Source organism: Myxine glutinosa, chromosome 3 (genome assembly GCF_964187855.1).
Source record: "Myxine glutinosa chromosome 3, kmMyxGlut1.1, whole genome shotgun sequence".
Lineage (NCBI taxonomy): Eukaryota > Metazoa > Chordata > Myxini > Myxiniformes > Myxinidae > Myxine > Myxine glutinosa.
This window is the reverse complement of record NC_136263.1, coordinates 102,543,707-102,570,891: the sequence shown is the minus strand read 5'-3', so window position 1 is coordinate 102,570,891 and position 27,185 is coordinate 102,543,707. Positions and strand designations below refer to the sequence as shown.

Here is a 27,185-nt window from a genome sequence, read left to right as displayed (position 1 = left end):
GTTTCCATGACACATGGTTCAAACTTCTGAGTAGTGCATGACAAGACATACGTTCCATAGCATATGAAATCGACTCATGTACACCTGTAGATGCAGATTTTAATAATGGCAATTGTCATTCCAGAGATACTGAAAGTATTCACGGATGGTGTGATAAACAGGAGAAAATGAGCTGTAGGTGACAAGGAAAGGAAAAGGGCAGTTATCAATCATGCCATTATCTCTGCTACTAGATAAAGATCATTTCTCAGAAATGAAATGTGTGCAAGTCTTCAATGACTCTTCGTCCTCAGTAGAAATATCAGGTCAGCTGGAGAAGAATTCTTGTCCTTGTACAGGGAGGGCAGCGAAGACCACATCATCACTCAAGCACAGACACCTTTGTTTCACCTAAGCTGTAGCCAAATGCCCAATTCACACAAAACTCCAACTTGCAGCCCTTCTGCCAACATTTGCCGCAGCAAAAAAAACAAAAAAAAAACAACAACAACATTCCTTGCCTGTGTATCATTCATCAAGTCCAAGCATGGTTAGAACATAACCTACCACCAACTGAGTGGGGTTAGAACTTGGTCAATGGACAGTTTTGACATGCCAATCGCCTGCTCCTGATGCTTAAATATAGTTTCATGCAACCAAGTGTGGTTGTGCGTGAGGATGGAGTTGCAGAAAGGTTGGCATTCATTGTTCCATGATGTGCACTGCAGCAATTCTTAAGCACCATACGTGTGTGAACAAGACTGATGAGGATGATCATTCTGGTACTCCACAAGATAAAGAGTGTGAACATGTACATCTCACAACAGCGGTGATGAAGAAGACATGACTCAATTGGACATCTCAAAATTAATGTGGTTACACATAATATTGCATTAAGTGTTTGTTTCTTTGTTTTCCGAATGTGAGAATGTATGTATGTATGAAATGCATGAAAATATTTGAAATATGCCAGTATTGTTTTTCTTTTACCTTTAAATGAATTAATTGTCCCCAAAAACCTATATTTCAATACCAAGATCACTTTTCTATCATATCAAGAAGCAAATATATGTCACATTTAGTTGAAATGGTGGCCATCTTGGATTTGGCCCTCTTGCAGCAATTACTCACATGAGACTTCCAGGGACTTTTGGTGTGATGTTTAGGAGATATCAAGGGAAGTATCCACCAATTTTCATCTCTCCCCTAATTTATATGGACCAAAAGTGATAATTTTACTGGAGCACAAGCTGAACAGTTTACATTTTGTATCCCACTGATAATTTATCGAAGGCCAAATCTTCATTGAGAACTTAACCAGGATTTAATCGGCTTGTTCTTGTCACCTATCCAACTCATCCACTAAGTTTTGTCATAAACCCTCCACAACGTTTTGAAATATTGTACTGCATATCATTTTTCTCTATATCTCTTAGTTGTGAAGAATTCCTTTATAAATCATAGTAGTCCTGATCTGGATATTCACCAAAATCTAACCAATTTGTCCTTGTCACACATGCAACCCGTCCACCACGTTTCAGCCGAATCCATCCATAACTCTGAGGTGTCGTGATATATAACGCTATTGTCTGGTCAACGTCTAGGCCTTCTAAGGATAATAATGTCAAGTCCATGGCTGATGAGAACCAGCTTTGGACAGATAGCCGAACAGTTAGTTCCGAGGCGTATACCCGAACGTGGCGGGATTATCTTTTCGCACACGCGGGCAGGTCCTGAAGCCTTGCCTGAATGGACGGCCACCATGGGATTTATTACTCGAACCCACAGACAAGTAAACACATGCGACGCAAAAGTAAAATGCAACAAATGTGGGTTTAATGAAATTGATGCAAGAATAACAAAAAGGTAAGGTAAAACTAATTCCTATATTGAGGCGCCTCCATTCAGACACAATTACACGACAGGGGAATGAGAAAAGAAAAGAAAAATGGTTGGTGAGTCAGCCGATACTCAGCTTTGCTCCAATGAGGACAAGCGCGAATGGTCCGAGTCCCCACGTGGGAGCGCACAAGATGGTGTGAATCACCACATGGCACACCGAGCCGTGAAGTGGCAGCAAAACGTCCTCCTCCTCTGGTCATTCCATGCTCCACAAAGCTCCGATGAATCTCTCAGGCGCACACCGCACGAAGCGCAGCTGTTCTCCACCCAGGCCAGAATAAGAGAGAGAGCCTTTTTCCGCAAGTGCACACGAGCCAAAAAGATGCGACCGGCCGCGCCCAGCACCAGACCTAGAGAGAGAGAGAGAGAGCAGGGGGAGGAGCAGGCGCACCCTCCTTTTCCCCTCGCTGACGTCACATCACGATCAACCAATACCCGCACCACATCACGTCATTCCATCGCTATGACCAATCGTCCCCTTCGGGGCCTGCTTGACGTCCATTGACGAAGCTCGGGGTGTTGCCTGCCAGTTAGGATCCTTTGAGGCGGGGTCTAGCCGTCCTATCGAGAATGTTCAGGGTTTGTCTGCATGACATTGTTGTGGATGAATGGAGTGCTCGCGGTTCTTGTTGCTACAGTAATGGAGCTGGTTGCATGGCTGGCCGAGTTTTTCGAAGAACATTAGGGGGAAAAAATCACTGGGGATTATCCTTAAGCCCTACCTAATTAGCAGAGCTCCACCCCTCTAATGGATACACAAATACGATCTTATGCTCTACAGATTCCCCACATAGTACATCGAGGTTCTTCTTCTTTGTGCCACACAGTCCATGTTAATTTAACAATCCTGCCTTCACTAAGGTATTTCATCCCTACCCCACAAACCTAACATTAACATGGTTGAATATAAAGCAACGTAGGTTCAGCGAGTGTGAAAATGTATAATTAAGGTGAAAATAACTTTGAATAAAAATGCAACTCGACTATGTAGGTATGCACATGCACATAACCCCCACCCCCTCCTTCTGGCTGCTCCCATAGGGAATGAGTGCTTCCAGTACTGTAAGGTACATATAATATGGCTTGTTTGTGTTTGTTACTCCTGCCGGGGAGTAATGCATTCGATTGTGTGTGTGTGTGTGTGTGTGTGTGTGTGTGTGTGTGTGTGTGTGTGTGTGTGTGTGTGTGTGTGTGTGTGTGTGTGTGTGTGTGTGTGTGTGTGTGTGTTGTGTTCGTGAACAAGATATCTGGAAAAATTCTGAACGGATTTGGATGAAAGTTGGTGAGATGATTGCCCTTGGGATAAGGAAGAATTGATTAGTTTTTGGTGAAGCTCAGGATATTATTCCAGATCCAGGAATTTTTTGAAGGATTTTTTACCATTGGAAGATAGGGCTCCAACTTGACCCACGGCGGGAGTATGCGCTCTACTGAGTGGCGGATGTGGCGTTCTCGTTTGACTTGTATGCACTCCGAAACTGAAATATAATTAAACAATCATTAAACTAAAATATATCAGATGCAGCTCAAATGCCTGTTGAGCTGTGTAATGGTTTGGCTGTTTTTATCAAACTCAGATAATATCAACCAAAACGCCACTCAGTAGAGCGCATACTCCCGCCGTGGGTCAAGTTGGAGCCCTATCTTCCAATGGTAAAAAATCCTTCAAAAAATTCCTGGATCCGGAATAATATCCTGAGCGTCACCAAAAACTAATCAATTCTTCCTTATCCCAAGCGCAATCATCCCACCAACTTTCATCCAAATCCATTCAGAACTTTTCCAGATATCTTGTTCACAAACACATGAGAGCACGCGCGCACACACACACACACACACACACACACACACACACACACACACACACACACACACACACACACACACACACACACACACACACACACACACACACACACACTCGAATGCATTACTCCCTGGCAGGAGTAACAAGAAGATACACCACATGTACCAAATCTATGTGGACACCAGAACATCACACATCTTTCCAAAATCATGGGCATTAATATGGAGTTGGTCCCCCCTTTGCTGCTATAACAGCCTCCTCTTCTGGGAAGGCTTTCCACTAGATGTTGGGAAATTGCTGTGGAGATTCGCTTCCATTCAGCCATAAGAGCATTAGTGAGGTCGGGCACTGATGTTGGGCGATTAGGCCTGGCTCGCAGTCGGCGTTCCATTTCATCCCAAAGGTGTTCGATGGGGTTGAGGTCAGTGCTCTGTGCAGGGCAGTCAAGTTCTTCCACACCGATCTTGACAAACCATTTCTGTATGGACCTCGCTTTGTGCATGGGGGCATTGTCATTCTGAAACAGGAAAGGGCCTTCCCCAAACTGTTGCCACAAAGTTGGAAGCACACAATCGTCTGGAATGTCATTGTATGCTGTGGCATTAAGATTTCCCTTTACTGTAACTAAGGGGCCAGACCATTATTCCTCCACCACCAAATTTTACAGTTGGCACTATGCATTCAGGCAGGTAGCATTCTCCTGGCATCCGCCAAACCCAGATTCGTCTGTCGGACTGCCAGATGGTGAAGCGTGATTCATAACTCCAGAGAACGCGTTTCCATTGCTCCAGAGTCCAAATGGCGAGGAGCTTTACACCACTCCAGCCGACGCTTTGAAATTTATGGTGATTGTGCATGGTGATCTTAGGCTTGTGTGCGACTGCTCGGCCATGGAAACTCATTTCATGAAGCTCCCGACAAACAGTTGTTGTGCTGACGTTGCTTCCACAGGCAGTTTGGAACTCGGTCGTGAGTGTTGCAACCGACAGCCGATTTTTACACGCTACGCGCTTCAGCACTCTGCAGTCCCGTTCTGTGAGCTTGTGTGGCCTCCCACTTCGCGGCTGAGCTGTTGTTGCTCCTCGACGTTTCCACTTCACAATAACAGCACTTACAGTTGACCGGGGCAGCCCTAGCAGGGCAGAGATTTGAGGAACTGACTTGTTGGAAAGGTGACGTCCTATGACGGTGCCACGTTGAAAGTCACTGAGCTCTTCAGTATGGCCCATTCTACTGCCAATGTTTGTCTATGGAGATTGCATGGCTGTGTGCTTGATTATATATACACCTGTCAGCAATGGGTGTGGCTAAGACAGCCGAATCCACTAATTAGAAGGGGTGTCCGCATACTTTTGGTCATGTAGTGTATCATACAGAGCACGATACTTGCAAAATCCACCCTTGCCCAAAATAAAAAGTTGCCATGGATGCATCAAATCGTCCATTTCATAGAGCTTAAAATTGACGATCTTCATCAAAGCTTTGGTTGACCTTGAGTTGACCTTTGACCTCAAAAATAGTTGGTTTCCCTATTTAGTGACAATGTGCAAATGCTGTTCAATTTTCAAGTCAATCGGATTAAAATTGATGATTTTTCAGATGAAAATTGATATTAGAAGTTTGACCTTGGGTTGACTTTTGACCTTTCGACTAAAAATAGTAGGTTTTCCAATTCCATGATATACAATGCAATTGCTCTTTAATTTTCAGGTTCATCGGATTAAAATTGACAATTGTTCAGATGAAAATTGATTTTATAAGTATGACCTTGAGTTGACCTTTAACCTTAGAAATAGTTGGTTTCCCAATTTAGTGACAATATGCAAATGCTGTTCAATTTGTCAATCAGATGAAAAAATGTCAATCAGATGAAATCAGATGATCAACTTTAGAAATCTGGCCTCATGACCTTTGACCTCAAAATCAATAGGCTTCTTCATTATGACCAACTCTACCATTTAGCGAAGTTTCATGGAGATCGGTTTAAAATTGTGACCCGAAGGCGATTGACAGACAGAATATCGCAGAAGACGAACCAATATATTTGAAAAATCTTTGATTTTGCATATAACCAGAGTAAAGTTTGAATATTTTGACTTGCCATTTATCCCATTAGCCTTATGTAATGCGTTTGTACCATGTCCATCTATATTTGACTTGTGGTATCGACGAATCCATCCAATTTTGTAATCCTACTTGTGCATCAGCACAGTGTACACTATATACCTTCCTGTTGCACAACCTTTGCAACTGCTGACTATTTTTTACACAATACAAATGAGCTTTTACCGGGCATAGTTGACCTTAAAACTTGGTGAGAAAAACCAGGCTCGGTAACAATGGTTAGACTTTAGAATGTCCATTCAGTCTGGGATGTCATCGGTTCAAACCCGAAATCCGGAGTCGTATCAAAGACTTTAAAAGTGGTACGTGCTACAATGCTACATCCTTGCTTGACGTTCAGCATTTAAAAAGCATAGAGCACGGATGGCCAAACAACCACAGGTTGTTCTACAATAATTTTCAGGACTGGAGGAGGCAAATTAACCTGAAGAAAACTAGCTCGTACATGTCGAGTCAAACTCGTACATATGAAGATTTGTGTTGCGTTGTGACATTACCGAGCAATGGTAGTTTTTGCAAACTGTTTGTATTATTTCATTAAACATTTTTGGGGTTTTTTCCCGTTGCAAGCGGGAGGAAGGCCTCATCAAACAACAACTGGACAGCTCTGACACACATCAGCTCGTCAGTGAACTGCAGGATCAGGTACCAATTTTGCCACATCACACAATCAAATTATTTTATCCCACACCACCCCCCTCCCCACCCCACAATTGGACCTGTTTTCTTAATTATCACTTCATCTTCTCACCCCACTATTCCTAAAAGGTGCAAAGAATACAAGGCGAATCCATCCAATGTCAAGTACCTCATGAGCTCAGTAACATTGGCTGTGACGATGACAATGTTTCCTCAGATGAGGAGGATTTTGATATAATCACCAAACATACATGCAATATCGATATTGAACTCAATAAGGATCTTGGGCAGGACCTTGACTTTCATGAAGATGAAAATTGTTACGGTTATCAACAGTTTGGCAACTCCGTTTCACAAGGCAGCAATTTGTCTCCGGACTCTGACCATCAAAAGGATGCATTGTTACAGAGGTACAGCAAAACTACAACTGTATGAATGTCAATTATTGATATTTACCTCTCCCCCCTCCCCTCCTGCCCCCCCCCCCCCCCCTTATTTCTCTCTGCCTAACCCACTTCCATGTACTGTAAAGTCCATAAATCAATTTTAGACACTGTTACACCTGAATATGGTCTTCCTTTTTAGATTTCCATTTCAATGGAAAGAAGTGGTGCAAACAATAATTGCAAAAGTAAATTAGCAAGAATGTTGGACTAAAACTGCCATTATGATAGTTGTATCGTGGATTTTAAAAACCTGTTTTTACCTTGGAGTTGTGTATATATATATATGTAGAAGAGAAACCACTTGAAATATACATTCACCTTGCGGATTTGGGTTGATGTACGTCCTGAATTTAGATCCAAGCATTTTATTTCTCCTTCATCTGTTATGGAGTGTATTTAACATTAAAACGTACTACAATAAAGATGAAAACAATTGAAATGAAGAAACAAAGCTATATCCCTCTAAAATAACTTTTATTGCATGCATAATTTGTGTGCTGTTTTATGTCATTCACAAACGCAAACTACAAATCTTCATAATTCTGAAAGGTTGCTCCTCTGCATCTGCAAAATAAATGATTTTCATTAAACCAAATAAGTAAAAAGTAATAATAATTTTTTATAATTTTTTATAATATAATTTATAATTTATAAATTTATAATTTATAATATAATATAATTTTTATAAAGTAATAATATTTATAACTGCAAAAAAAATAATTTTTTTATTTTTTATTTTTTATTAAACCAAATAAGTACATCCCATGGCACTTGTTTGGAGTTAGAGTTTTTAAAGGTATAATGCTCAACTTCAAGCTCATCCTTGTATTGTACAATCACCCAAGCAAGAGCACTACAATCCCTCCAGAAAAGTATTCACACCCCTTGACTTTTTACATTTTGTTATGTTAGTCTGAATTAAAATGGATTAAATTTCGATTTTATTTGTCAAAGATCTACACAATACCCCATAATATCAGAGGGATTTTTGTTTTTTTAAGTTTTTTTTTAGAAATTTTACAAAATAATTAAGAATTAAACAAATATCTAATTTACATTAATATTCAACCAAATTCAAATCTGCAAAGAAAGAGGTAGCAAAGGTGCAGGAGGCATGTAGGAAAATGTTTGGAGAACGCTTGGATTCGGAAGAGGGTCAGAGCGGTATTCAGGATTGGAAAGCAGATAGCGAAAGAGAGGTGTGATGTAATGGGGGTGAGTTGCTTGAAGGATGAAGTGGGACAAATCGTTGTGGACCCAGATGGAATTAAAGGAAGATGGAAGAGATATATGGAAATGCTGTTGAATGCAGAGAATGAATGGGATGGCAACCGAGAGAGTAACCCAGTTTTAGGACTGGCAGAGAAGATAACTCAGAAGGAAGTTGAGTAAGCGATAAAAGCAATACAACAACATGTATTTTAAGGCCATTTTCCCTGCTAGAGCGGGGGTTAGCCTTGCGGTCCCCATGACAATCTTCTCCATTTTGCCCTATTTTCTGCATCTCTCCTTGTTAACCCCCTTGCCCGCATTTCTTCTTCCACCATCTTCATCCAAGCCTTTCTCGGTCTTCCCCATCCTCTACTTCCTTCTACATTCATTTCCATCACTGTTCTCAACCAGTCACTTTCATCCTTCCGCAACACATGACCAAACCATCTCAACCTGTCCCTCTTTACAGCATCAATCACAGGCTCTATTCCCATCATCTTTCGCAATTCATCATTTGTCTTCCTCTCTCTCAACGATACTCCGCACATCCACCGAACCATTCGCATTTCCACGCTTTCCAGCCTTCGTTGCTGCTCTAAGTTCATTACCCATGTCTCGCTCCCATAAATCATAACACTTCTCACACATGCAGCATACACCTTTCCCTTCAGCTTCAATGACACTCCCCTCCTCGTCAGCATGCCACTCAGTTCCCGAAACTTCTTCCATGCACATCTCAATCAAGCAACCGTTGCCGAGTCTGATCCACCTTCTCTATTCAGCATGTCTCCGAGGTAGCAAAATGTTTTCACACCTTCCAGCTTCACACCGTCTCCAAGATCCACCTCAACTTTTCCTCCATCTGCAGCTCCCTCTGTGCACACCTTGCATTTGAATGTAGCTGCCACACTGGTTAATGACCCTCTCAGAGCACTACATTTTTGATGAACCCACTCAGCGCACATTGTACATTGAATGGAGTTCACTCCGACACCCTTCCTACACACAGCACACAGCCACTTCCCAGTTCTTTCCACCTCACCACATGCTTTACCACTTGCCATCACCTTTGTCTCTCCGATATTCACCTTCAGACCTTTTGTCTCCATACATTCCTTCCACTTGTTCATCTTTTCCTTCAGTCCATCCATACTTTCTGCAATCAACACCAGATCATCTGCATACAACAACTCCCACGGTAAACCCTCCTTTATGTTCTGAGCCAGCACCTCCATCACAGCTACAAATAGTAGTGGACTTAGTACCGACCCCTGATGCACTCCCACCTTCACCTCAAACTCACCACTGTTCCCGTCCTTCGTCCTTACAGCTGTGTGCGCTCTTTTGTACATTGCCATCACTACTCTGATCAACCATTCCTCCACTCCTAACTTCCTCAATGCCCATGTCAATACTTCGCGTGGAACCCTATTGAATGCTTTCTCCAGATCAACAAACCCAAGAAACAACTTCTTCCTCTTCTCCATGTACTTCTCCTGCAACTGCCTCACAATAAAGAGCGCGTCTGTCGTTCCTCTTCCTGGCATGAATCCAAACTGCATTTCGTCAATCTTCACCTTCTTCCTTGTCCTCCTCTCCAACACCCTTTCCAATACCTTGATTCCATGCTCCAATAACCTTATCGCTCGGTACGAGCCACACTCCAGAGGGTCACCTTTCCCCTTGTGTAGAGGGACGAGGGTACTCAGTTCCCAATCCACTGGAATGCGGCCTTCTTTCACCACCAGATTACAGATCTCTGTCATTCTCTTCAAACCCCAACTTCCTGCTGCCTTCAACATATCTCCCACAACTCCCGAAGGCTCTCCCGCTTTTCTACTCTTCATTGCTTTTATCGCTACCTCAACTTCCTTCTCAGTTATCTTCTCTGCCGGTCCTAAAACTGGGTTACTCTCTATGTTGCCATCCCATTCATTCTCTGCATTCAACAGCATTTCCATATATCTTTTCCATCTTCCTTTAATTCCATCTGGGTCCACAACGATTTGTCCCACTTCATACTTCAAGCAACTCACCCCCATCACATCACACCTCTCTTTCGCTATCTGCTTTGCAATCCTGAATACCGCTCTCTGACCCTCTTCCGAATCCAAGTGTTCTCCGAACATTTTCCTACATGCCTCCTGCGCCTTTGCTACCTCTTTCTTTGCAGCCTTCTTGGCTGCCTCATAGCTTTCATGCTCTGCTTTTTCTGCTCCCGTACCCTTCGGCTTCTGCCACTCCTTGAATTTCATTCTCTTCTCATCAATCCTCTTTCCAACTTCATCATCCCACCACCATGTTTCCAAGTGCCTCGGTGGTCCTTTTGTCCATCCACATACCTCAGTAACGGCTCCCAACAGACTATCTTTCATTGACATCCAACCACTTTCAAGCTCAACCACATCATCCTCTACCCTACCTCAGCCTCTCTTTTAATGCCTCCCTTACTGTCACCTCTTTCAACCTCCACACCTTCATTCTCAGTTGGTACTTCACCCGCCGAGCTCTGCTCGCACCTTTCACCCTTACGTCGCAGACAACCAAGTGGTGTTGTGAAACAGTCTCCTCCCCCGGGATCACCTTTGTGTCCCGGAGGTGCCCCCTATCTCGCCTACGCACCATCAGGTAGTCAACGGTTGTCGTCGACCCACCTGACGTGTATGTAACAAGCTTATTATCCTCTTTCTGGAACTGAGTATTACAAATCAACACATCAGCTCCATCAGCAAACTCCAAAATCCTTTCACCTTCTCCATTTCTCACACTATATCCGTAACCCCCATGAACTCCCTCAAAACCATCCATACTCCTTCCCACATGTCCATTTAGGTCTCGTCCTACCACAACTTCCTCATCTTTCGCGTTTTCCATCAGCTTCTCTATCGCACACCAGAACTTGTCCTTCTCTTCATCGCTCCGACCAACCTGCGGAGCATATCCCGAGATGACGTTCACCAAGAGCTTTCCAATCATCATTTTCACCATCATCAACCTATCACCCACTCTAGTCACACTCACCACACTGTCTACAAACTCCTCAGAAAACAGGACACCAACACCATTCACGCCCTCTGGGCACCTTTACCACACAAACTTGTATTTCTGTCCCTGCCTACCCTTCACCATTCTCACACCACTTCCCTTCCATCTCGTCTCTTGCACACAACATATGTCCACTCTTCTTCTGATCAATACTTCCACCACTTCTCCTGATCTCCCTGTCATTGTCCCTACATTCCATGTCCCAAACCTCAGAAACGTTCTCCACTTTGGGCTGTACCCTGCCCATATATAGTTGTAATTGTCATGGTTCTCTTTTTGAGGCAATGTTTTTATGGCCGGATGCCCTTCCTGACGCCAACCCTCTTAGTCACCTCTTACGACACGCAGGGATACGGTGTACCTATTCTCAACCAGGGTACACACCGATAAAAGCAATGAAGAGTAGAAAAGCGGGAGGGCCGATGGGAGTTGTGGGAGATATGTTGAAGGCAGCAGGAAGTTGGGGTGTGAAGAGAATGACAGAGATCTGTAATCTGGTGGTGAAAGAAGGCCGCATTCCAGTGGATTGGGAACCGAGTACTCTGGTCCCTCTATACAAGGGGAAAGGTGACCCTCTGGACTGTGGCTCATATCAAGCGATAATGTTATTGGAGCATGGAGTGAAGGTATTGGAAAGGGTTTTGGAGAAGAGGATAAGGAAGAAAGTGAAGATCGACGAAATGCAGTTTGGATTTATGCCAGGAAGAGGAATGTCAGATGTGCTTTGTATTGTAAGGCAGTTGCAGGAGAAGTACATGGAGAAGAGGAAGAAGTTGTTTCTTGGGTTCGTTGATCTGGAGAAAGCATTCGATAGGGTTCCACGTGAAGTAGTGACATGGGCATTGAGGAAGTTAGGAGTGGACAAATGGTTGATCAGAGTAGAGACGGCAATGTATGAGAGCGCGCGCACAGCTGTAAGGACGAAGGGTGGGAACAGTGGTGAGTTTGAGGTGAAGGTGGGAGTGCATCAGGGGTCGGTACTAAGTCCACTACAATTTGTACCTGTGATGGAGGTGCTGGGCTGGAATGTAAAGGAGGGTTTACCATGGGAGTTGTTGTATGCAGATGATCTGGTGTTGATTGCGGAAAGTGTGGATGAACTGAAGGAAAAGATGAAGTGGAAGGAATGTATGGAGACAAAAGGTCTGAAGGTGAACATAGGAAAGACTAAGGTGATGGCAAGTAGTAAAGCATGTGCTGAGGTGGAAAGAACTGGGAAGTGGCCATGTGCTGTGTGCAGGAAGGGTGTCAGAGTGAACTCCATTTAATGTACAATGTGCGCTGAGTGGGTTCATAAAAAATGTTGTTTTCTGGGAGGGTCATTAACCAGTGTGGCAGCTACATTGAAGTGTGAGGTGTGCACAGAGGTAGGAAATGTTGAGTTGGATCTTGGAAACGCCATGAAGCTGGAAGGTGTGAAAACATTTTGCTACCTCGGAGACATGCTGTCTGGAGAAGGTGGATCAGACTCGGCAACGGTTGCTTGATTGAGATGTGCATGGAAGAAGTTTTGGGAACTGAGTGGCATGCTGACGAGGAGGGGAGCGTCATTGAAGCTGAAGGGAAAGGTGTATGCTGCATGTGTGAGAAGTGTTATGATTTATGGGAGCAAGACATGGGTAATGAACGTAGAGCAGGAACGAAGGCTGGAAAGGGTGGAAATGTGAATGGTTCAGTGGATGTGTGGAGTATCGTTGAGAGAGAGAGAGGAAGATAAATGATGAATTGCGAAAAATGATGGGAATAGAGCCTGTGATGGATGCTGTGAAGAGAAACAGGTTGAGATGGTTTGGTCTTGTGTTGAGGAAGGATGAAAGTGACTGGTTGAGAAGAGTGATGGAAATGAATGTAGAAATAGAGGACGGGGAAGACCGAGAAAGACTTGGCTAAAGGTGGTGGAAGAAGAAGTGCGGGCAAAGGGGTCAACAAGGGGAGATGCAGAAGATTGTCATGGGGCCCACAAGGCTCACCCCCGCTCTAGCAGGGAAAAAAAACCACCTTTAGAGGCCATTTTTCCCCGCAAGCGGGGGTTGGCCTTTTTCGGGAACTGTGGTTGTTGTTGTTTTTCGGTCCCCTTTTTGAAGCAATGTTTTACGGCCGGATGCCCTTCCTGACGCCAACCCTTTTTGCCACCTTTAACGACAAGCAGGGAATTACCAGTGAACTGGTACTCAATTTGCCGACCTCGGAAGGATGACAGGCTGAGTCAACCCCCCTGGCATTAATTCAGCGATTGACCGGGATTCGAACCCAGGATCCTAGGATCCTAAGCCGGCACCCTAGCCGCTAGCCCAACACCAGGGAAAATGGCCTTAAAATGCCTGTTGTTGTTGTTTGTTGCATTCAACCCTGAGTCAGCTTTGAGTCTTCTTGCGTATGTCTATAAGCTTTGCACATCTCAATTTGGGGAGTTTCTCCCATTCTTCCTTGCAGAGTTGTTCAAGCTCTGTCAAGTTGGACAGGGAGCATCAGTGAACAGCAATCTTCAGGTCTTTCCACAGATTCTCAATGGAATTAAAGTCTCGGCTTTGGCTGGGCCACTCAAGGACTTTCTCCTTGCTCTGATGCTATTCCAGTGCTGCTTTCGCTGTATGCTTGGGGTCATTGACCTGTTGGAACATAAATCTTCGCCGCAGTCCAATGTCTTTTGCACGCTAAACGAGGTTCTCTTCAAGGATTTGCCTGTATTTGGCTCCATTCATTGTTCCTTTTATCCTCAAGCCTCCCAGTCCCTGCCACTTAAAAGCATCCCCATAGCATGATGCTGCTCCCACCATGCTTCATGGTAGGGATGGTGTTCGATCCAGGGTGATGAGCTGTGCTCGGTTTTCGCCAGATGTAGCATTTTGCATTCAGGCCACAGAGTTCAATTTTCCTCTCATCAGACTATAGAATCTTTTGCCTCATGCTCTGTCTTTTTGGTGCCTTTTTGCAAACTCTCGGCATGCTGCCACATGCCTTTTTCTCAGGAGTGGCTTCCGTCTTGCCACTCTTCCATAAAGCCAAGATTTGTGAAGTGCTGCAGTCTGTTGTCCTTCTGGAAGGTTCTCACATCTCAGCCAAGGAACTCTGTAGTTCTGTCAGAGTGGTTATTGGGTTCTTGGTCACCTCCCTGACCAAGGTCGTTCTTGCCCAGTTGGCCAGCTCTTGGAAGAATCAGGGTCATTCCATTATATTCTTTCCATTTCCTGATGTAGCTCACCATGCTCTTGGAAACTTTCAACACTAAAAATTGTTTTATACCCTTCCCCCAATCTTTGGCTCCTCACAATTCTATTTCGGAGTTTTACGGACAGTTTCTTGGACTTCACGGTAGATAGAATTTCTGCTCTGACATGCACTGTCAACTGTGGGACCTTATATAGAAAGTTGTTTCTTTCTAAATCATGTTCAATCAATTGAATTGGCCGCAGATGAACTCCAATCGAGTTGGACATCTCAAGGATGAGCAAAATAAATTGGATGCACCCGAGCTGAATTTGATGCGGCATAGCAAAGAGGTTGAATACTTGGACTCAAGACATTTCACCTTTTCATTTTCAATTATTTTGTTCAAATTTCTAAAAAAAAAAAATTTAAATAAATTCCACTGACATTATGGGGTATTATGTGTATATCAGTGCCAAAAAAAAAACTCAATTGAAGCAATTTAAAATTCAGGCTGTAGCAAAATGTGAAAAGACAAGGGGTGTGAATACTTTTTGTAAGCTCTGTAATAATAATAAATAAATAAACATTCTACAAGTGCAGGGTGATCTTTTCAGTTAACCTATTGCTTTTGATGTACTGGAAATGTCCTTTGCTGTTAATGGAACTTGTAACACTAAAACAGCACCTTTTTACACCTAAATAGTTGTCCAAATTACTGGGACAAAATGCATATCAAATCACAAACAAGTCATATAATTTTTCACAACAATACTAGTTGAGCCTCGTTATGGCAGCAGTAGAGCGAATTATATTCCCCTATGGAGACTTTAATTAATAAATACATTTCCCACCTTTTAAAGGAAGCACTTGCCATGCCGTGGGCACCAACCCAGCAACTGCTTGGCACAAGCAAAGGATGCGAAAAAGAGACCCATGAAGCAGGCATCTCCGAAACATCCATATTTCCGCTTTGCTGGATCTGAACACAGGTGCATGTGTAAGCACAACTTTAGCATGAGGGATGAGAAATTGAATAAACTTTCATGAATAAGGTGTAAATTTAACTTGTAACTTTGGCCATCCAAATTTGAAATAATGAGTCAAGTCATATATATGCAGTTAAACCAATGCATAAAATTGAAGGGAATTCAATATATTGGACATATTTCCATTTTATATTCAGGGTACTCCTCGTCTACTCTTAAAAACATTATCTGCCTCGTTTGTTTTTGCCTCAAGGTGTTTATCCAATTTTAACAATCGGCAATCCTTTTGCTATCTCTCATGGCAAACTGTTCAACATACACATACCATCGACTGAGTATTGTTGTCCTCAATCTTTTTGGAAGAAATATGCCAACTTTGGAGCAGTCATTTAATCCAGGGTTTTCAATCCAAGTATTCAGCTATAATCAGCTTTCTTTTTTTTAATACAGTCAATTCTTGTGGAAGAGCTAGTACGCTGAACAGATCAGCTTCAGCCCCTCGAAAGTCATGGAAACAACACAACAATCCCTCTCCAAAGCATGAACGTGATCCGCCATTGATGTTTTGATGGAGTACTTCTCTTTTTTCTGGGCAGGCACCTCTGCCTCAAACCTTGCTCAGCTTGCTGCCATAGAAACCGAGACCTTCAGAAGATCATGGAAATCTCCCGTGATGAAGCTGAGTTTATGTGACCATCACAGACAAGTTGGTGGTCCCTCTGGTCTTGCACCCGTTGCTCGATGTCTATGCCCCCCCCCCCAATCCCCCCCAGGTTTCTGTAGGATGCATGCAGTCCAGCAGAAGCCCTCTTCTCGTGAAACTTATAAAATCCAGAATCATTGCTCATCTTCACTCATCATTTTCTTCTCCCACCTGTGGAACCAACTTCTACATTCTTTTCAATCTCATTCTTCCCACCTGTTCTGTTCAATCTCATACTGTTCAAGACAACTGTTCACCCCCCCCCCCCCCACCCCCAATCCAAAACCATTAACCCTCCCCAAGCCCACCTCTTTCCAAATTCCAAATTTTTCCTTCCTTAAAGTTTGCTTCTGTATCCATCTTGTCCACCCTGTGCATCCTCTCTTACCCCTAATTTTTCTTCCAAGTCTCTCTATTCTGGCCCTCAACCATGCTGTTGGTGCGTTCCCCCCCCCTCCCCCCATTTCTACTGTTCTTTATTCTGTTACATCCTGATCTGTTCTCTGGTCAAGCTCCTCCACAAGTCTAGACTTTGAATGAAAATAATAAATAAATAAAAAGACTGCATCCGGCAAAGGTAAGTAGGACCTCGCTGGTCCTTTCCTTGAAGCCTGCATCTTGCCTGGCTCGTTATACAGGAGGAAGCACAAAGAAAGACCACAAGCATCTGCAAAAGCTTGGAGCTTTGTGTTGATTGGTTCTGAAATTACTGGATGCTTTGATCACAGCTAAACCATTTATTTACCACACTTGGTCTCCGGTCAACGTCGTGGTTATGTTCTTGAAAACACTACGTTCTGTGAGACAATTCAATGGATCAATTTATCTCATTAATTAATGTAAATAGGGGTGGGGGAGTTTTGGCTTCCTCCGTCCACATTAAATGCATCACATCTTACTATAATTCACCAAATGTGCGTCTGTCTGTCTGTTCAAAGGTACCGCAAAAACAGCTGAACCGATCGTAACGATATTTTGGGTGGGTAATCCTGGGATCTCCAGGAGTAAAATAGGCTATTTAGTTTTTCCAATTTCAGCTTTGGTCTCCAGCATTCTTAGGTTTGGACTCCTGCATACCATTCGCGTTCGCATAACATTCATTGTGACAATGTTTTCATTGTGACGATGTTTTCCCGGGTGCCACACAAACGGCTGCACCGATCGGACTTGGTGACCTTGGACAAAGACCTTTTATAAGGACACGGGTTGAATCCCTGCTTGAATTCCAACCCCCTCCCCGCCATCACGGCCGTCTCTCCAACTCACAATCTCACGAGATATGCGGAAAGGACGACCCAAAACCAATATAAACATCATTAAACATCATTAAACATCATTCGTACATAGTCATTAAAAGTAAATAATGACCTCGGCCAAAGTTCAAACGACGTTTAATCTCTACATGAGAGAATTCCACATAGCTATTTGGGTGGTGTATACGCTAACGGATCGCTGTCCATCAATCTTGCCAAGGCCGTAACACCTAATGGCTCAAAATCCTTTTAACTGTTGATTTGGTAGTTTTCACTATGAAGGAAACATGTATCGGGAGTACATATGACATAGCGATTGTGAATGTGACAGCTCTGAGGTGTCTTTCGCTTCGCATCGCAGTGACGGCGAGCACCAATATGGTGGCTGTAAGATTAAAATCTGGCCTCAAGCCCCCTCACCACCCCAAAGCCTTCAACCAGACATATTAACACGCTCCTCCCCCTTCATTCCCGTTCTTCAAAGCAAAGCGGTAAAAATTGTTGTATCGCCATTATATTTGACGAGCAACGGTACCCGCCCTAAGAGCGGGGCTTCAATTTGGAGGCGCGATTTATATAAACATCCGTTAAATATCACACGCAAATCATCAAAATCTAAACAGTATTTTTAGAATTTCAATTTTTTTAAAACCACATCACTGTTCATATCGGTAAATATTATTCCATTGTGTTTCAAATCGTGATATCAACTATACGCGTTTCTTTAGGAAAAAAAATGGAATGATTTTGTACCTCTTCTTCAGCTTAGAACTTCAGGATAGACGATAAAAGTTCCTTTTCTCTCTTTGAAGTTCTTGGCAAACATTTTTATATTGTCACTGCTGCCAACGCGACGCCATGGCATTAAAAATAACATTCATTCATTTAATGATCATTAAACATTATTCTTACGCTCATTAAACGTTCATTAAACATTAAACGATTACGAAAATAAAAACGAAAAACATTACGAAATTACGTTCACACCGTCACATCAAACACTACCGTGAACACAAACATCGTCACAATGAAAACCGTCACAAACGTTACGTTACGTAATTCAAACCGTGAACACATCGAATATTGGAGAGGCCATTGCCAAAACGATTTGTTTTCTCTGGTACGTGTTTCTGGGCGGGTACCGTTTCAGATAAACCGGTAAAATGCCTCCCAAACGGAAAGCCTCATTAACAAAAACGTCCAAGGAAGCTGTTGCAAGAAAGAAGGCTCGCCTAGATGAGGACTATCGGAGGCAGGAACAAGTACGTGACACAGCTGCACACCAGTCTCGGAGGCAGTCCGAGAAATACAGATCTGGTGAACAAGGACGTGACACAGCTGCACAGTGCACACCAGTCTCGGAGGCACACCAACAACTTCACCAAAATCTGATATTTTACCTTTTCATTTGGGCCCCCCAATTGAAGCCCCGCCCATAGGGCGGGTACCGTTGCTAGTTGAAATAAATTCACACAATTTTCATAGGTTATATATTCTGTATTATACATTGTAATACAGTAGAGGGAGTCCCTGATTTACAAGCATCTGTTCATAAGAACATCGTTTCAAATTTCCAACGTTCGATCCATTCACACGAACATGCTTTTTGAATTTGAACATGCCGCACTAACTGCTAAATGTAGGAAATTGGACCTTGAGAGTTAATTACCCATCACACCTCGTTAACACAGGCTTTGCTTCACCACTATTTCGCCATTTCACACAAGTGGCATAAGCCACTTGTGTGGGCTTGCCTTCTCCCCGCGTGGCACGAGGGCAAGCCTTCTCCCCGCGTGGCACGAGGGCAAGCCTTCTCCCCGCGTGGCACGAGGGCAAGCCTTCTCCCCGCGTGGCACGAGGGCAAGCCTTCTCCCCGCGTGGCATGAATAAATTTTTCCCATGGATGGTGGAGAGTGGCAAGTCAATGAGATCCAGAGGGTTCTTCCCCTTGCTGTGACGTGAAGGCTTCTCCCGAATATCGAGATGACCATTTTCCTTCTTCCCAAAAAAGAAAAAAAACATCAATGGTTGACTGCTTGCTGCTCTGCCTCTTTTCTTTATAAATTTCATCGTAGCTCCGAAGACTTCCCATGACATTTATATAACAGCCGATGTAATAGCAAGTTTAGGTAAATAGTCACGACGTTGTGTGAAGCCTTGGTATCTAATTAGTATCGACATTATTATAACAAAACAAGGTTAACCGGGACGACATTAAGTGGGAATACCCTGTGTGTGCTCAGAACACATCCTCAACTCACCTCCAGTGCTATATCCAATAGCAAAAACCCAGCGTCCAGCAATCCAAACTAGGCCCAGACCACTTGCAAGGCGCTACAGACAGAAAGATTTGGGAGTAGGTAACGGACATGATTTTGGTGAGGAAAGCCAGCTGGAATCCCCCAAAAAGGATTACGTTTGTGTGGTGGTGTGAGGTGCAGACTATCAAGGTGCAGCAATGCATCTGCTTGGATAGTGAGGCAAGTTGAGTGCCTGTGAAGCTAGGTGTAATATTTTACTGGGAATTTGTATCCAGCTGTACAAAGTAGGAACAGGAAGGCCGGGAATACTTCAAGCCTGTTTGAGAAAAGAGCGGGTTGATGGGAAGTGGAACAATCAAACAGTTAATTGATACGTCCTTAAACACTTGCCAAATAACTGTTGTGCTATAAACAAAGGAATGTCCATTTATAAGAAGATAAAATAAAGTGCAAAATGATTCAGAGATAAAAATCCAGGCAATCCTCTGGGAAGTTCATTAGTGTGATTTAGCGGCAAAAGTCTGTGCGCTCTACTTTGCAAGCATACGTGTGTTGATGGGCACGTTGAATACAGTTGAAGATGTTGCCATTCTGCGGGTCCGTGCTGTACATGTCTGGATACTGGATACAAACATTGCATTCCATGGCTCGATTTATACAAGGTAATGGAGACGTCAAACTGGCATTATGAAAACATCAAAGCTCACGTTTGTTGATCAATGAGAAATATCTACATCATGAAGTTCTCAGGAAAATGAAAGAAAATGACTTCATTATGAGCAAGTTACACATTTTGCAGAATCAAATTACAAGGGACAGGTTCAAACACAACTTTATATTTAACAGTTTAATTTGCAAGAGTAGAGCTGTCTGGATAAAACCAGAACTCGGAAGAGCGCACGCCTCCACCGGAGTGAATAGTTTGCATTTTGTATCCTACCGATAGGCCGGATCCAGACCCGAATCAAAATCTAATCGATTTGTCATCACACACCCAACCTGTCCACCAAGTTTCGTCCAAATCCGGCCAAAACGTTTTGAGATATTTACCCTCACCAGAGGAGAGGGTATTGAATTTGAGTCCGTTTGTTTGTCTGTCTGCACAGAATAAATATGATTTTATCTGCAACCGTTCGTCCGATTGACAGGAAATTTTCACCATAGGTGCAACGCCACCTGTAGAATTTTTTATGAAAATTATGACGTCATAGGTTACGTGGTTCGGCCGCCATCTTGGAAAAACCGAAAAACTTTGCACCTCTATATCTCCGAAAGTGCTGAATAGAAAAAATTGAGACATGGCTCATTGTAAAGAACTCTCCATGGGGAATAAAATATGTTAATGATGATGTCATGTGCCTCCATTATGATGTCATGATTCGACAAGTACAAAACTTCATCGAATCAAGATAATTTCTTGAGCATAATCTAGGAATAAATTAGTTTAGAAAAAAATAATAATGATGACGTCATCGGTCACGTGGTTTGGCCGCCATATTTGATTTAACACAAAAGCCTTAAAAACCACTGAAGATACATCCTGGCGAGGGTTTGCAATCTCTGCTCTTTTTCTTGTTTGCTCTGTATCTGTTTTGGCCCTCTCTCTCAATGGTGAAAAATCACTAAAAAATATTCATATCCGGGTCTTCACTAAAATCTAATCGATTTGTCGTCACACACCCAAACTGTCCAGAACTTTGAGATATCCTGCTCACAGACAGGAAGATGTCGTGCATAGTACGATACGTAAATTCCCAAAAACATATTTGACCTTAAAAAATAATAGGTGGTTGAATTCAGTGAAATGATATGCAAACCCTGTTAAAATTTCATGTAAATCATATGAAAATTAAGGATTTTAGTAATCTCACCCAAATTGTTGACCTTAAAAATATTTGGTGGTTGAATTCAATGACTAAATCCTCTTCAAATTTCAAGTCAATCAGATAAAAATTCATGATTTTAGAAACTTGAAGGTTGATCCTTTCACCTAAAAATCAATAGGCTTATTGCTTTTGACCAACTCTACTGTATGGTAAAGTTTTGTGAAGATGGGTTTAAAACTGACAATTGCCTGTAGGCAATTGACAGCCAGAATCACAGACCAGACCAAGAGGGGTGAAAACAACCTCTGTCCACCTTTGGTAGCAGAGGTAAAAACTGTAGTTTGGTTTCAGTGTTTTACCAGTGCAAGTGGATTTGACATTTTCCACTGGCATGCTCAAATAGGTCAAAGGTGAGATCCTGCCACAAGTAGGTCAACATGTGCGAGTTTGGGAAAAGGTGCATAAAGACGAGACACCAAGGTGCATAAACATACGTGTGAACCCAGAAATTATTGTCAAATTAAGACCACCCTTCCCCCTCCCCTCCCATACCCTTTTATTCCCACCCAACTCACACTGAACAAGAATAAAGGCCCCAATTTTCACAATGCATGTCACTTCAATAATAATGCACCGCAGTTTGTGATTTGTCTTTACTCTATTCTCCAATATTCACCAAAACAATACAGAAACAGAGCTATTTCTACAAAAAGAAAATTGCAATAGAAATGTAACGACTCGAGATTGATTTGACGTGTTGGGCTCGAAAAAAAAAGTAATAAAAAAAAGTAATGGCATTAGTAAGGTAGAAACCTTTTTACCTGCTAGCCCCAACCTCAATGCTTCTTCACACACTGGCTGGTAAATGTTTGGAATGGACTCCGAGGAGACCGTCCAACCATCGACGACCGACGGCTTTAAGATGAGTCTCCACCGGCTGCTGTTCTACTGAAGATCGGAGTACATGGGGCACGTGTCCTCCTCCTACAATGACTTGACCAATGTTACCGCTGCTGCTGCCGGCGCTTTTAACCAACTGCTGCTGCTTCATTCTTGGTTTTTGAAATAAATTAGTAACTTTCACAAACTTTCATGCAATTTCTTTAGTTTTTATGCCCCACTTGGAGATGCTTTTGTTTCATTGCTTTTCTTGCTAACTATGCCTAAGTAGGCCATAAAGTAACGAGAGCTCAATTGATGTGTGCGTCATTTTTCCGAATTTTTTTTTTTTTTTTTACAACCGACGCATAGCAACGCTAGCGAGATCGCTCACGTGTCAATGTCTCTTCATCCGGCTCAGCTATGCCCAGGCTGCCCCATAGTAAAGACCACCCCCCATCTTCAGGCCCTGGAGTAACGTATTTTTGTGCAATGTCTTATCTGGATTGGTAGGCTAGAAACCTTCACTTTACAAATTATTGGGTATTGGTATCAGCCATAATCTCTCTTTGGCAAACCACATTTCAAAGTTGGCCACCAAAGACAGCCGCCAACGGGGCATACTCCATCGAACAAAGTCCTTCCTTGGCACACCTTAACTCCTATCTCACATATATGGCTTGGTAGTCCAAAAACCTAAATTTTTACGACTCATTCTGAACTTTAACCCCCGTATCCAAAACTATGTATCCCTATAGGGGGCTGTTTTAGTGTAGCAGCATAGCAAACCTGTTGTGCATTTTGTGATACAAGCACCAAATTTGGCACAAATGTACATTAATATGTTGCGAACATTTTCAGATATTGGGCCACTTGAAATTCCGTAATTTTTTTTTTCAAATTTCGTAATTTCAAATTTTTCGGGTGACACCGTCACAATTTCGGTCTTCGAGGCCGGCCGATATAGTGGGGCGGCTTAGCCCAAATATTCAAAAGAATTGTGCATTTTGTGATACAAGCACCAAATTTGGCACAAATGTACATTAATATGTTGCGAACATTGTGTGGTCAGCAATGAAGACGAGAGTCTGAATTACATGTATGCAAAAAACCTTGTGAACCAGTGAAGCAAATACACGGGTAAGCATGAATTAAATCTAGGGCATGATATAATTTCCATGATGTTTACCTCTACACTCAATGGTGGAAGGAGGTAATGTTTTGATCCCAGCTTGTCTGTATGTCTGTTTGTCTGTTAGTCCACAAAATTCCAGACAAAGCTTGTAGTAGTGGTAGTTGTAGTGGTAGTGGTGATAACAGAAATTGTTATATAGAACTGAACTTATATTATTATTATATGCAGAAAATAACTTCATTTCTATATGCCCTGCAGTGGACAGGTTAATTGGTTTATGCACTGAAGGGGTCACCCTGGTGTGCACTGCTGTGTTCTGCCTCACTGAGTTGTTCAGGTATGATGTACTCAGCACAAGCTTCCGGTCGGCCCTGAGGTGGGGGTGCGGGGCCTGTCACGGAACGTCAAAACAAACGGCCTGCCGGGGCCGCCCAAAAGTCGGGCGTGAGGGGCGCGTCCACTAATGGAACGCCTCTCGCTTCCCAGATCGAGGGCCACGTGGTCAGGAGAACCTCGTCTCTTCCGGTCACACTTTGCCTATCGGCCGGCCTCGAAGACCGAAATTGTGACGGTGTCACCCGAAAAATTTGAAATTACGAAATTTGAAAAAATTTGAAAAAAAAAATTACGGAATTTCAAGTGGCCCAATATCTGAAAATGTTCGCAACATATTAATGTACATTTGTGCCAAATTTGGTGCTTGTATCACAAAATGCACAATTCTTTTGAATATTTGGGCTAAGCCGCCCCACTATTTGGAAGCATATCCTTGCAAAGTTTAATTTCTATCGACTCGCATGCAAGGGAATGGCAAGGCTACCTCAAAATCAGACTGCTCAAATCAAAAGGTGAGGGTCTATTCGACAAGCTACCTCCATGCAACATTTGGGGTCAGGGTCCACTGAGCTAAGGCAAATTTGAAGAGGATTGGCTCAAATGCAATTTGTTGCAAAGAGAGAAAGAAACAGAAGAGAAGCAATGGAATCCCACCCTGTAGTAGGAGAGGACACACCCACACATACCTGTAAAGTATATAGAAAAAGACTAGCTGGGGTAGTTTCCACAGAAAGGTCACCTTGAAAGCAAAATGGTGGATTACACAATCAAAATCAAATGATAAATTAGAACGGCACTCAGTCGAGAGCAAACCTCCACCTCCACCTGGTTGGCAATATCATTCAATGGTGAAGATCACTTTAAAAATTCTACGAGCTGGATCCGGATCTTCACCAAAACCTAATCTATTCTTCCTCGTCAGACACCCAACCGGTCCAACAGGTTTCGTCCAAATCCGTCCATAACTTTTTGAGATATCCTGCTATGTATCGTTTTTGGCCCCATCTCCAAAAGGTGAAGAACCACTTAAATAATTCTAGTAGCCGAATCCGGATCTTCACCGAAATCTAATCATTTCGTCCTCGTCACTTACGCTCCATCTCTGCCAAATTTCGCCGGAATCCGTCCACAACTTTGAGCTATTTTGTTCACAAACAAACGGCCAGACAGGGGTGAAAACATAACCATCCACACCCATTTTGTCCGAAAGTTCGAAAACATTCATTTTGTATTTTTTTTAAAATTGTGTCGTTTGAAGCTTCGTCTCATCCCCGTCATGTCGATGGTCGCCCCGTGCTTCATCATGAATCTGGAAACCGCGGCGACTTGCGCTCATCCGCTCCTCACCTCAACCTCGTACAAGCGTCTGGCTCGCGCGACTCTGAAGGCCAAAGCTTGAACAGTGGCGCAGCCGGCCAACCCGGTGAGCATCACGTACCCGTGTTCCTTAGACAACGCCATATCTGCAACAGACAAGGACGCTTTAGAGTTTAGATCCCGCCCTTTTTGATGGAGAGCACTCGCTCATCCACTTCAGAGTTCGGCGTCCCGGCACGCACGGCGCCACTCAAACGCCAATCATCGGCGACGTGAATGAATTACATGACTAAATGTGTCATTTAACATTCGCAGAGTAAAAAAAACATTTCTTACGTAAACGGATTTAACATTACCTGTGGCTGTATTATAATTGCTTCGTGTCCTTGCTCAATGCTCGCCCTCGATGCGTTCTTCTTCTTCCTCTACTTCAACTTCTTCTTCTTGGTTTAGTGACGTCACTGGCACCCAGCCCAGCCCTGTGATTTCTTGCATTGCCAGGTTATCGAGACGTGAAGGGTCACGTGATTTTCATGCTGATGCTAAGGCATCGAATCGCCTTCGGATTCGAATTCTTGTGGTTGTATTTATTATTAACGAGTACAAAGCCCGTCAAAAATGACGGTACAGCCACGTGAGCGTGCCAAAGTCTGAAGACTGGGCCTAGTGTCAGGTGTGCTTCTATCATTTATATTTGTTAGACATTCTACAGACGTAAATGAACACTCGTTTTACTCTGTGCGCATTGCACATCACGTGCAGCAAATTTCACTTTTGGGTTTTTGTGGTCTTTTGGATCTTTAAGGGTCTTTGGGATATTTTGGGTCTTCTGGGTCCTTGGGGTATTTTGGGTCCTCTCGGTCATCGGGATTGTTTGGGTCTTTTGGATCATCGGGGTCTTTCGGGTCTTCCAGGTATTTTGGGTCTTTGGCGTCCATTGGATCTTCAGGGTGTTTTCAGTCTTTTGGGTCTTTGGGGTCCTCAGGGTATTTTGGGTCTTCATGGTCTTTAACAGTCTTCAGGGTATTTTGGGTGTTCGGGGTATTTTGGATCTTCAGAGTTATTGGGGGTCTCCTGAGTCCTTGGGGTCATTTGTGTCCTCGGGGTCTTTTGGGTCTTTGGGGTATTTTGTGTATTTGGTGTATTTTGGGTCTTGTGTATTTAACAGTATACAGGGTGTTTGGGGGTACATTAGGTATTCGGGGTCTTGTGGGTCCTTGGGGTATTTTGGATCCTTGGAGTCTTTTAGGTCTTTTAACCGGTTGACACACAGTCGTGTTCAAAAATTGCCCCTTAAACCCCCCCACTCAAATCCTTCCAAAATCACGACTCAAAGCCTTTAAAACTTAGCCTCATGAAGACACACACACACACACACACACACACACACACACACACACACACACACACACACACACACACACACACACACACACACACACACACACACACACACACAGTGTTTTATATGGTAGATTCGTATCCCGGAGTTAGGATTCCTCATGAATGATAAGACAATGGAACCCGTATTTCCAGTAGCGTTCGCACACATATTTGAAGTAAAGGTAAATCAACACCACCTGCTTCTGCAGAGTGTGATTGGCTCAGTCTGTCGGGCAAAAGCAAACCCATTGTTCTGGATATCGAGCTGAACGACATTCCCTTGAATATGGAGCGGGACAGTCCATCAGGAGCTCAGAAATTTTCAAAAGGCTATTTAGCCAGGAGACAACAAGGTCGGTACTTAGACCCAAGTTGCGAAATGATACCAATGAACTGATACCTCATACCTGTGATTGGTAGTGCTGATGTGAAGGTCACCTTCACTGGTGTGGCACGGAAACTACCCTTGTGGATCATATAGGTCATAGGAGGATAAGAGGACTAAAGCTAGTTTTCTGCATACACACCCTTTTGATTCCTGTTGGGGTCGTAATAAAATTATTGTGTATAAAAATAATAGAACAACTTCCTTTAAACAGCTCTTTATTTAAACCCAAATTATAGGGAATAAACCATTTAAAAAACAACAATCGCCAATTATTAATGTGACAAAGTTATGAAATATTATAAATCTCTGCTCCTTTCGGTTTCTGCCTGTATATAAAGTGAAAATGTTTTGGTGTTTTTTACACTATTGTATTGTAAAGCTGTCGTACGCCTTGAGATGTATAGCATTGACAAG

At 43.1% G+C, this 27,185-nt stretch overlaps 2 protein-coding genes across 14 annotated transcripts in view; one reads left to right on the top strand and one right to left on the bottom strand.

The window, feature by feature from the left end:
* LOC137414235 (ecotropic viral integration site 5 protein homolog) overlaps nucleotides 1–7,352 on the top strand; it is a 139,894-nt gene extending 132,542 nt beyond the window's left edge. For all 10 annotated transcript variants that reach the window (XM_078774344.1, XM_078774347.1, XM_078774342.1 and 7 more), the window contains 2 exons: nucleotides 6,383–6,457; nucleotides 6,581–7,352. In XM_078774344.1, the coding sequence (XP_078630470.1) occupies nucleotides 6,383–6,457; nucleotides 6,581–6,886 (381 nt within the window). In that variant the 3' untranslated portion in view covers nucleotides 6,887–7,352. The remainder of the gene's footprint in view (nucleotides 1–6,382; nucleotides 6,458–6,580) is intronic.
* Nucleotides 1,794–26,871, bottom strand: MGST3 (microsomal glutathione S-transferase 3). 4 transcript variants are annotated; one of them, XM_078774354.1, is made up of 7 exons: nucleotides 26,791–26,871; nucleotides 25,031–25,146; nucleotides 20,055–20,128; nucleotides 19,766–19,823; nucleotides 19,508–19,580; nucleotides 15,156–15,283; nucleotides 1,794–2,231 (listed from the first exon to the last, which is right to left on the bottom strand). In XM_078774354.1, exons 1-6 carry the CDS (start codon nucleotides 26,867–26,869, stop codon nucleotides 15,159–15,161), a joined length of 525 nt encoding a protein of 174 aa, XP_078630480.1. In that variant the 5' UTR covers nucleotides 26,870–26,871; the 3' UTR covers nucleotides 1,794–2,231; nucleotides 15,156–15,158. The 4 variants fall into 4 exon arrangements, with proteins under 4 accessions (XP_078630480.1, XP_078630481.1, XP_078630479.1 ...); XM_078774355.1 differs by lacking the exon at nucleotides 26,791–26,871 and adding an exon at nucleotides 25,357–25,495; XM_078774353.1 differs by lacking the exon at nucleotides 1,794–2,231 and adding an exon at nucleotides 7,355–7,461.
* Nucleotides 26,872–27,185: the final 314 nt, after the last annotated feature.